This window comes from Panthera leo, chromosome D2 (genome assembly GCF_018350215.1).
Source record: "Panthera leo isolate Ple1 chromosome D2, P.leo_Ple1_pat1.1, whole genome shotgun sequence".
Taxonomy (NCBI): Eukaryota; Metazoa; Chordata; class Mammalia; order Carnivora; family Felidae; genus Panthera; species Panthera leo.
The window spans coordinates 16,564,494-16,576,288 of NC_056689.1; the positions used below are offsets into that span (position 1 = coordinate 16,564,494).

The window sequence follows — 11,795 nt, forward strand, 5'->3', positions numbered from 1 at the left end:
CAACCTGCACGTTAGTGCACATGGCGTGTGCACTTGATCCCCGGCCACTGCGAACGGCATCCTTTCATTTATTTTTTTGTACGAGTTACTGCCTCTCTCAAAGGAGGCCTGAGCACAGTCGGACCTGACGGCACAATGAGACCGCACAGGAGTAGCTGAAGCTGGGATTTCCTGTGGGTTTTCTGTTGGCGAAACAAAAAGTCCCTTTGACTCTGACTCCTTTGGGGTTCCAGGGAACAAGCTGGCATTATCTTTGCACTGAAGGGCCTTTGACTCCCACAGTCGCTGCAGACAATGCTGAAAGAACACCCAAAGGATCAGCCAACTGGCCTGCCAAGTCCCCAAGCTCACAGAAGTTCTCCCTCAGTGAAAACAGCTCCCCAAAGTTACAGGGAGCCGGTGAGGTTCGGTGGCAAAGCAAGCAGCCAGGTCCTGCTCCACCCCAGTGTGCGCTGGGGTTGGGTTCGTTTTCATAATGGTTTTATTAAATACACATGAACCATGACTGTTTCTTCCCCGGAGCCAAAACACCTGAGAAACCAAGGGAGTGAGCAAACTCCGAGTTTAGAGAGAAAGGCAATGGCAGGCATGCTGCTGAGCTGAACTTCTTTTAAGGTTAGAATGCCCTCTTTGGGTATGAAGTGATATCAGCAGGAGCGGCGAATTTTCTGCGACGGGAGAGGCAACCCATCAGAGAAGAAACCAAAACACAGACAGTGTCCTAATGGAGACTCTTACAAAGCTTACGTTTCATACAGATGAACGTTTTATAAAGAGAAAACCAAAATTAAATTGCACCTTGAAAAAAGCAAAGATTGTCTGGGTCTAGACCAGAATTCCCTTTGCAGAGCCAATGCAACATACTCTGTCATGCAACCATCACTCTCCGTGATACATTTGGTATTAATCACCGACACGAAGCCTTATCACAAGGAACTCTAGAATGCTCAGAGCCCAAGACAGCATCACATATGCCAAAGGACTCGCTCACCTTGACTGCAGGTGGTGGGCATGTAAGGGGGCACCTTGACTGTTGCAACCCTGTCCCCTGCAGGCCTGTCAATGACAGCAGTTGTCCCGTGCTCCCTCCAAGACGAGCAGTCTCAGGGGCCTGGGAAGCATACAGCATAAGGTATCATTTGCCCTCAGGTTGCAAAACGTGGCCATACAGGATTAATCCAAGAGGCAGCCTCAAGAGAAGAATCAAAACTCATGCAAGGCAGTCCACACAATGTGGCCCTCCCTAGTGGCTTAGGCAAAGCACAAAGAATCCAAGTGTCAGGCCAAGAATCAAAAACCAGGGAGGCCTAGTGAGCACACAGTCTTGGAAGCTGAGTCCAGGAACCTCCCCACCACCCAGAGCAGACCACCCGTGCCGCCTTGCAGAGGGACCATGTGCACACCTGTTCCGGAAGTGTGCTGAAGCTAGACTGGACAACACACCCTCCATAAAGTCTCGTTCCCACCCTCCCTGCACCACTTCCCGTGGCCCTCTGCTCACCCCTTGTACAGTGCTGGGCTTGGTCACGGCTTATCAGCAGCCTGGCTCAGTAGAGACAACCCAACAGTAGCTGAAGCTAAGAATTGAAAATGGAGGAGGAAGAAAAGAGAGGCGGGGGGCCAGGAGGGAGGAAGCAAAACGACAACTATTAAGTACAAGTTCGTGATGCATCATCTAGAATTCCAGAACCCAGAAGTGTCCGTCTGAGAACCACAGGCTTCCTCTCCTTTGCCTTGCAGACATCTGACTTCACCGAGCTCGATCTCGTAGGGTGGCAAACCTCGTGCGCACAGATGCAAAGCGATCAAGGGCCTTTATTTATTCCACTGAGTTCTGGGAACGAGCAGCTAGTTTGCCACAGAAACACTAATGTGATTTAGTTAAGGGATCGGGGACCCAGACTGGGATGTGAGGGACAAGCTATAAGGCAAACTGAGATTAAAGGAAGAACTGACCTTAGGGACAGTATCAGCAAGTTTATAATAAAAGCAATTCTTTACACAAAAATATTATAGATTGTGATGAGCTTTTATACGAAGGATTTTACCACAGTTCTACACTGAGGGCTGATCTCATTCCCCTCGTTTCCACAAGGGAGGACACTGAGATCCAGAGAGATTAAGGGACTTGCCCAGGGTCCGACTCCCATCTGGCCTCCTGACCAAACATAGCTAACCATCACTTTTCCACTATACAACGAGTAACTTGAAGTATTTTCATCACAATTTAAATGAAATTTGTCTTGGCAATGCATCTCTGCCCTTTCCGTGAGGAGATGCATTTGTCCGATGCTTCAGGAATTCACAATATATCACAGTAAGTGATGAACGTCATGAGCAACAGAACGTAGGTGGTGCTGGGAGAAGTGGGAGAACCAAGAGTTGGCTTGGGGTTGCTGCAGCCCCCCACATGCTTCACAGTCTTTTACAGCCACTCCAAATTAAAGTCATGGCAATATGCTTTGGTATGGGCAACTGACATTCTTCTCTTATGAAATGTGTGAATGAAAGCACCTTTAGAAATTGTCCCCACTTCTATTGATCTAGAACACGCAGTCTGTCTAAAGAGTGGGCTTGCACATAAAACAACTTTAAAACAAGTACACTACCCTCTCCTTTCTAATGCAGCCACTGCCTAAGCCTCTCCGTGTAGCATGGCAGGAGCCACCACTGGTTAAGAAACAATTCTCCTGCAACCCTGGGGGCTGTATTACACAGGTTACTTTAAACCAACGCCACTCAATAAACCTTTATTCCTACTTCAGGTCGAATAGAAATGGTAAGAAGATAAATACGACTTGGCCTGGCCTGGCCTGCCCTCAACAAATTCAGCCCAGACTAATGCAAAGGCATGTCCAAAAGAGTGTGTTTCTCTATACTAAATTTGTGGCTGACTCACCCCTTCCCCAGCTCTGTAATGATTAATAATTATTCATTTTATTGGAAAAGGCAGTCTCCAAATTTGAGTTGAATATTGTTTAAAAATGAGGGAGGGGATCTTTTCCTCATTAAAAAGCAGAATAAAAATTTAAAGGCAGTGTCAATATGAATTCATCCCAAGATTAGCCTAAGGTAAAGCAACTCCCTTGGAATATCTCACTTTATTTCCACTGAGCCCTAGTCTACCTCAGCCAAATGGGAAAAACGAGACAATATCAATACTTTTTCATATACAATATCAATACTTTTCATATATATCCCTTATGCTTTTCAAAAAAAAATTCTAAAACAATATTTGAATGAATGTGTTAGATAATCCCAAATCAAAGAGTTAGGAAAATACAACAGTTGGATTAAAATGATAGAATTTGTCCATTTTTCCAATCAAAGTACTATTTAAGTCAAGTAAAGAAAGACACACAAAAGCCGCATGATTGGGAAATAGTTCAGAACTCATTCCACAACCCCAAGGCCAACTGGCTGTCTGGGTAGAGGATGAGATCATGAGTGTTGCATCAGTGTGAGACACTCCCCTTCATCATGGTCCCCAGACAGCTGGAGGCCTCCCCCAGCCTGGAAAACATGTGTCTCATGACAGAGCTGCCTGAGAGGAGAAAGTCAATGAAATTAGGCAAACACAACACCACAGCCAGGGGGTTAATGCAGTTTCTACAGATGGAGAACTAGGATACCTCTTCCTAGATGAAGAGTAGCACATTTTATATACAAGCATGAGAATCAATACTTGAGTAAATTATCTTCAAAATTATTATACCTAGGAGTGGGGCGCCTGGGTGGCTCAATCAGTTAAGCATCTGACTTCAGCTCAGCTCATGATCTCACAGTTCGTGGGTTCGAGCCCCACATTGGGCTCTGCATTGATGGTTCAGACCCTGCTTTGGATTCTCTGTCTCTCTCTTTCTCTCCCTGCCCCTCCCCTGCTCTCTGTCTCTCTCTCAAAAATAAATTAACATTTTTTAAAACATTTAAAAAATTAGTATATCTAGGAATAAAGACTGCAATTGATAAATTATAAATTAAAGGATTCCTCCTATATTCCTCCCTCCATCCATCCATCTATCCACCCTGGACAACATTTCCTGGGTATCTACTGGGTGCTCGTTACTTCTTAATGATTTTGGTGTATCCCAATGTGCCCAATCATTCTGATAAAACAACATCCAGAAATTTCCTAAGAACGAATTCTCTTTTCTCCACTGAACTGTAAGCTCCTCAAGGGCATGGGCAGACTCTACATTTTTTTCTTACCTTAAACTGCTATAATGGCTCCTGGCAATGTAGTTTGTGTATCTCAATAAACATTTGAACTGAACTTTTAAAACTCTTGATTGCTTTTGAAAGATATAAAAATAACAGGTGTGGTTAATCTACACACTGGATTAGTGCATGTAAACTATAATAAAGAGTTTAATTCAATTCAGTGAGAGTGGTACACAGATGAGGGGGTAAGGAAGTAAACCAATAAACCAGACTGCCCCCTTGAGCTAAAGGAGTTTACACTAAAGTCAGAAAAGCAGCTTAAATACATAACAAACTATAACAGAAAAAGAGGGAAGGAGTGGATGACTCTGGAGGACCAGGGAAGGCTGAGAAGTTTTACTGGCTAGATCTTAAATGAGTGATAACATTTTGATGTGTAGAGATTGGGGGGTGGGGGGGGGGGAGCGGACAGATTCCATAATATTCTTGCTGGGCAGAATAACGTGTGCAATAAAAGAGCCAGAGTATCAGTTTTAGGGATTTAGGGGTCAGTTTATGGAAGGCCTCGCAAGGAATGTGAAGAACGGTAAGAATTTGCTTGTGGGACAATGAGTCTTTGCACAGAGTAACAGTAACCTAATCAGATCTGTGCTTTGGGAAGATTATCGTGGCAGCAGCGTGGGGCTGGAAGGACTTAACGGAGCAAAGAAATCCCAATACAATCAAGTGTCAAGACCAGGAAGACATAGGGAAGCCCGGAGACACCTTCCAAAGAAGCATCTTAGGAGTGTTGCTAACCAATAAGGGTCACCTTACAACACTTGGAAAAAACAGCAGGCTTTGCTACATCTTTCCTCTAGACTGGGTGGTCGGTGAGGATAACCTAATACATCTTTAAACAGCCTGCTGTGCATGCCACAGTGCTATGTGTAGAGTACGTGCCAAACAAACATTCTTGAATGGACAAATAAATACAATGGAATGAATAAATGCATAAATTAATGTCTCTAGAATTCTATAAGCAGTCCAAGGGAAACAAAAGGATTGACAGTCAAGGTAGATCTTACACGATCTTCAAAGCAGATCTCAAAAGTTCTCATCACAAGAAAAAACTTTTTGTAGCTATGTGTGGTGAAGGATGTTAACTAGACTTATTGTGGCAATCATTTCACAATATACACAAATATCAAATCATTATGTTGTACGTCTGAAACTAACATAATGTATGTCAATTATATCTCAGTTTAAAAAGTCCAGGTAATTTAAGGCCTCCAAGTCTACTGTTTGAATCGGATGCAGATTATCTACACCCAAGGACAGCTGTCTCATATTTCACTGTGCCTGGCCTGTGGCTATCAAGAAAAGCATTGGGGAAATATTAAGAACTGTGCTGAAATAAACTTTTTTTTTATCAGAGGATTTGCAATCCCAAAACAGCTTTTGCAGTTCTAACTGTCCAGTGTATTAGAAATAGGAGAACCCCAACTTATCTCTATGTTTACTTCTTTTCTCATTTGACCCCTGTAAAATAGCCCACCTTTTTCTATCAGTGCTTGAGTAAGATGAGGCATGCCTTCTTTTGTAAATGCAAAACACATACATTCTCCTGTGTCAAAAATCAAGCCTAATAATTATGCCAAATCATCTTATCAATCCACTCACAAATTAGAAGACAACAGGTATGAAAAAGTTAAGTTGGTGTGCACGCCACAAAATTAAATTTAAACTCAGGTTCCATATTCAGGACACAATTCACTCATTAAACTTGAGATATATTACCTTTCAGTCCATGAAAGCAATTTGTCTCCATATAGGGCCATCTGGGAGGGAGTGGGGGCGGGGGTGGGGGCCAGTGAGGGTTGGTGGTTCAAAATGTAAAACCCCAATGAGAAAGGAATAGGAAATTCACATAGTAGCTCAAATTCTCTAGGACGAAAACCACAGAATCCTAGAGCTATAAGGATTCCTACAAGTCTCACCCAATCCAACCTTCCTCCCTCCATGCAGACTCGCCCACTATAGTCAACCACAGAATCAGCCAACACCAACTTAAAGGCTACTGGTGGCAAAAAGAAAAAAAAAAAAACCAACTCACTGCTTTCCAAGGCAGCCTATTCCTAAATAAATAAGCAACTATGGAGTGAAGCAAGGCTTAATGAAAACAGCTCTGAGTACGATGAGAGGCCCTAGATTCTAATACTCACTCATCTCCCATTTCTCACCTTTTCTGCCTATAAACTAAGCAGGTCAGACTCTGACCTCTACTGTCACTCAGACTGTCAGTACTCTCAGACTGACTTATCCTCAGAGACTGCTATCCCGCACCTCAAGGAGTTTACTGTTTTCATTGCATTTCTCTGAGAGTTTAACCCGATCTGCAAGTAAAGGGAAAAAGTCCTACCATGACAGGTAAATGTTGGAGTTGAGCAAGTAGAATATTTCCATGTATTTTAAATGGATGAACACAAGGCGATGTGGCTGGGAAACGAACCTGAATTTGACAAGGGAGAGATGATCTAGGCCTATTTATTTCAATTACTTCATTTGTGAACAGGTCTCCTGCACTTACAACTACATTATATTGACCAAATACATTGTTCTCAGCACCCACAATTGGTAAATGCACTTCTCAATGCCTCACCTGCCAGAACTCAAGAGGCTTAACCAAATGATCTTTTGAAGTTCCATCCAGCAATAAGTTCTGTGATTCTGTTTATAACACTTGATGACCAATGCCCGTAATGATTACAGGAAGCCCCACAATCTCTACCATCCATTTCTGAGCCATGACAGTAGGCAAGTGGCCAAAAGGAAGAAGGGTGGGGCCAAACCGGTGGTCAAGTCAGCCGCTGAGCACAGCATGGGGGCTCCTGACTGCCTTCCAAAGCCAAATAGAAATAATATCCATTGGTCAGCCACAATTCTTTCCCCCTTCCACTTGCTGTGAAAAATTAAACTGATTGCAAAGTCTGTGCTCAAATATGCAGCTGGTAAACTGATTTCAACAGAAAAAATGGATTCAGGATGGTCAAAGCATCTGACCATTAAATTGCATGATTGTTGCACAGAAGGCATTCACTAAGGAATTTTTACCACAAAGTCATTAACGTCAAGAACAAACAGCATAAAGACTCCCAAAGGCTAAAAGTCTTACATTACTAAATGGTGCTGGTTGAAAAATGACTGGCCGCAAGTGGCCCAGGCTGTGCCAAGGGGACCATCCCTACCCCCAGAGTGGCTGCCAAAGACATCTCTGGAAGCAGTGCTCTTTGTTTGCTCTGCAGAAGAACCCAGCATATAAACTGAATTATTATCATCGTTATCAAAGCAATGATACTAATTCCAATCACCCTAATCTAAAATGTTAGCTATTTTAATACTCAAAAACTTTGTTCTATGCTGGGCTTTAGATGTTATTATTTAAAGATCACCACTGTACCCTCTTTTTGCTCTGAAGGTCTTTCATCAAACTTTGACCAAAACCACAATAAAACTCAAACATCAACAACTCCATCTCTAATCCTTTTCCAATCAAAATGTTAAGATTTTTTTTAAAGAAAAAGTTACAATGCACATCACAAATGTTGGCTGGTTTCCCAAATTAATATCTTGATATTTAAGCAATGAGCAAACATTATTTTTGTCATTCAACAAAACAATAATAGTTTGCATCCCATTTTTTAAAGACATAAATTGATGAACATAGCACAGAAATGGATTACAAGAACAGAGATGTCAAGCTATTTGCCTGCATTGATAGGATTATAGTGATTTTTTTTTTAAGTTTATTTATTTTTAAGAGAGAGAGAAAGCATGAGTGGAGGAGGGGCAGAGAGAGAGGGAGAGAGAATCCCAAGCAGACTCCACACTATCAGCGTGAAGCCTGATGTGGGGCTCAAACCCACAAACTGTGAGATCATGGCCTGAGGTGAAGCTGGATGCTTAACCAACTGAGCCACCCCGGTGCCCCGGGACTATAGTGATTTGTAATGTTCTTTCTCTTATTTGTAGTTTTCTGTGCTTCCTGTAATGAGCATGTGTTGCTTTGGGGGAGGGGGAGGGAAGAATAAGAGAAACTTCATTTAGGAAATAAATGAATTTGGAATTGTTTCTGCAGCATAGAGGCCTGGCATTCACTCTCCCTCAGGGATGCAGACTTTCTCTAAAGGTCCATTTTGGTGGGGGAGAGGGGGAAGTGGGTGATGGGCATGGAAGAGGGCACTTGTTGGGATGAGCACTGGGTGTTGTATAGAAACCAATCTGACAATAAATTATATTTAAAAAATAAATAATAACAATAATATTAATAATAAAGGTCCATTTCCCTCCAGGGGGAGCATCTCAGGTGAGTAGCAAAGTCCCTGCAGAAATATCCTAGGTCCCAGCCTTGCAAGGTAACCATGATACCACCTTACAAATTCTGGCAAATTTAAAGGTTAAAATAAAACATTAATTCAAAGGTCATTTAGTCTAATATTTGCAATAAATTCTTGAGATATGTCCTTTCAAGATTGTAATACCTTTCTTCTCTGCAGATTTTCATTATTTGTGCAAGAAGAATTAAGATTATTTCAAAGTCTCATCTACCAGAATTAACAATTCACATATATATGTATGTATGTATGTACATATGTATATACATGTATGTGTGTATGTAGTAATCTCTATGCCCAACCTGGGGCTCAAACTCACAACCCTGAGATCAAGAGTCATATGCTCTACTGACTGAGCCAGCCAAGCACCCTCACTCATATTTTAGAATCTATAAATATGTTAGGATATATTATCTCCTCTAATGTAACATAGCTCTACTCTGAACCACAGCTTATATCGACAACTTCAGTTTGGCCAGTGGTTCAGAACACATGTGTGAGAAGCACCCACACTAAGATTCTAATCCTGCCTTTACCCTTACCTGCTATGTGACCTTGCGAAAGAAGCAGGATAACCCTGACCTCAGCTTTATGCAGGGGAAATGAAGATTATAAATACCCACCTCACAAAGGTTTAGGGCAGATTTCATCAAAGGAATTCCTAAGAGAGTCGCCTGACACATTGGGGGCTCTAAAAAATTGCAGATGTTATTAATCCCTGCTGGTAGCAGTGACGTCTTGGATTTGCTTAGTGACTCATACTCTTCAAGGCACTTCCAGATCTTTTACCTCATTTGATCTTCAGGAAGCTCTATCAGTACAAAAAGCGGTAATTACTGTCCCCATGTTTCTTTTCTTTGGTCTTTTTTGTAAACAGATGAGGAAACTGAGGCCCAAGGTTACCGAGCTCAGACACCAGATCCAGGCTCTTCGTGATCAGTGACACAGATTCACAACTAAACTTCAAAAGACTTCAGGTGCCATGCCTGAATATAATAAAATTAAGTGTCTTTTAAAACACTCTGCTATTTATACCTGAATCAAATCCAACTGGTATTTCCACACCACGCCAAATTATTTTAGGCTTTAGGTAAAAATAGGAACTCAGGGTTATTTGGACCTTACTGTGTATCTCAGGCTCTGGACTAGGTGCTTCACACCCACCGCCACAATTAAACCCCATGACAACCCTATGAGGTAGGCACTGACAATGCCCCCACTTTATAAATGGGGAAACTGAGGTATGACTAAGTCCAGGATTCAGATGGAGGCAGATTGTCTCCAACCTCCTGCTCTTAGGACTCTGATATTACCCAAATCTCATCTAACTGAGCACACATTTTGAAGGTTTGTAACGTTCCCTTTTACATAGGAGAAAACCAAGGCTCCAAGATGTTAAGGGATGTGTCTAAAGTTACTGGGCCCTCTTCTGGTGCAGCAAGGGCACAACCCAGCGCTCCCTGACTCCGAACCTATTCCCCTCCGAAAGTCTCAGATTCCTTTGCATACATGTTAAGAGTGGGGTTGTGGGAGAAGTCCTGTCATTCTTGGAAAGCAACAATCCACTTAAGGGCCTCAGTGTCAACAATGAGAATCGACAGCGTGACCCGTGCTCCGGCCGCTGAAAATGCATTGGTGTCTCCAGAGCCGGGCTTTGGGCGTTCCCGTCACCAAGTCGGAAGTGGGAGGTGAAACTGTTTGCAGAGCAGACCCTTGGGGAAGTGCCAGCACTGTGTTCCATATCCCACCCCCAATCTCCTCCTCCCAGGTCTCCGATGGGGTGGAACCCGAGATTCAGCTGAGCCTCAGGACTAGGGCGAGTGTGAGGGTCTCCGCATTGATCCCAACCCCAAGCCCTTGACTCCTTCCCCTGCCACCGGGACCCGCCTAGCGGGGCGGGTCCTACAAGCGCAGTTTCAAAAACTGCCGCTGGCCGGGATCTCAACACAGTCCTTGGGGAGGGACCTGGAAGCCCCAGACCCACGTCTCTCTTACCCCGGCACGCCACGCGCCCTCGGTTTCCCTCACTTCGAAAGGGATGCACTTCACACAAGATGGTTACAGGCACACCCCCAGACCTACACGATTTCTAGGGGGCAGAACGCGCCCTCCGCGCCTGGATTTCTCCCATCCACCCCCATCCCTCGGAACCCCCGGGCTGCGGTGACAGCGCCCCTACCTGCGCAGTGGCCCCCGCCGCCACCGGCCGGGGCGCCTTGGGGTCCCCCGCCCAGCATGAGCCCCACAGGCTCCTCCAGCTTCTCGGCCGTGGGAAGTCTCCGTGTGCCCCGAGGCCCGCGGAGGGGGAAGCGACAGCAAGCTGGACGGGAAGTGGGGAGGGGGGCGACGAGGAAGGGGGAGGCTCCTTCCTTCTACGCGAGGCGGCCGCTTTCCTTTCCAGCCTCGGCCCCTTACACACTCAGACGCGCGCTCGCGCGCGCAGGCACACACACACACACACACACACACACACACACACACTCACTCACTCCCGCGCGCCTGGGGCGGGCGGCGCACAGCCTGTCTCCGGGACCTCTGAAAGTTTGCCGCTCGCTCTCTCGCCCATTTCTGGGAGAACCCGAGAGGGGAAGTGCGGGGAGGGGAACGGGTGTACTAGAAAGGAGACTGGCAGCCCTCTGGGTGGGGGAGGGGGGAGTCTGCCTCCCAGACGCGCGATTAGGGAAGTGACCAAAGGGTTGATGGAAGGCATAGAGGGGATGTGAGGGTGGGGAGAAAGTGGGAAGAGGTCAGGTCACACCGGCAAAGAGATGCGAGAGCAGTTGCTCAAAAATGAAATGTGAATCCAACTTTCTGAATCTTCTGGCAGCGGTGGACCGGTCCCAGAGCCCCTCCCCAGATTGGGCAGCCGGCGCAGGAGGAAGGCTGTGGTCCATGTGGAGCTTCTAGGCCCCCTGACGGACCTTCACCCCTTCTGTTTGGTTCATTAAAGGAGGCTGCTGGGGCACCTTCCCCACCCCTACCCCGTCTAGCACCTGCCAGAAATGGTTCTTATCCTTAAGGAGCTGACCTCCAGTTGGGAACATAAACACGTGCATGTAAAACTAAATAACATACATATGCCAAGAGCCAGAGGCTTGACATAAAAAAAAAAAAAAAAAAAAAAAAAAAAAAAAAAAACAACTGTTGCAGAATTTGGGGGGTAAGAAAGTGTGAAGAAGTGTCAGGAAGAATTTCTAGTGGAAAGGGAAGATCTCAGCAGAATTTTAGGGCCAAGGTGTTTCAAAAGATAAGACCCTTGTG

At 44.8% G+C, this 11,795-nt stretch overlaps 1 protein-coding gene across 2 annotated transcripts in view; it reads right to left on the bottom strand.

The window, feature by feature from the left end:
- Nucleotides 1-11,073, bottom strand: part of DISC1 (DISC1 scaffold protein) — a 358,119-nt gene extending 347,046 nt beyond the window's left edge. For both annotated transcript variants that reach the window (XM_042907612.1, XM_042907613.1), the window contains exon 1: nucleotides 10,714-11,073. In XM_042907612.1, the coding sequence (XP_042763546.1) occupies nucleotides 10,714-10,771 (58 nt within the window). In that variant the 5' untranslated portion in view covers nucleotides 10,772-11,073. The remainder of the gene's footprint in view (nucleotides 1-10,713) is intronic.
- Between the last annotated feature and the right edge of the window lie 722 nt (nucleotides 11,074-11,795).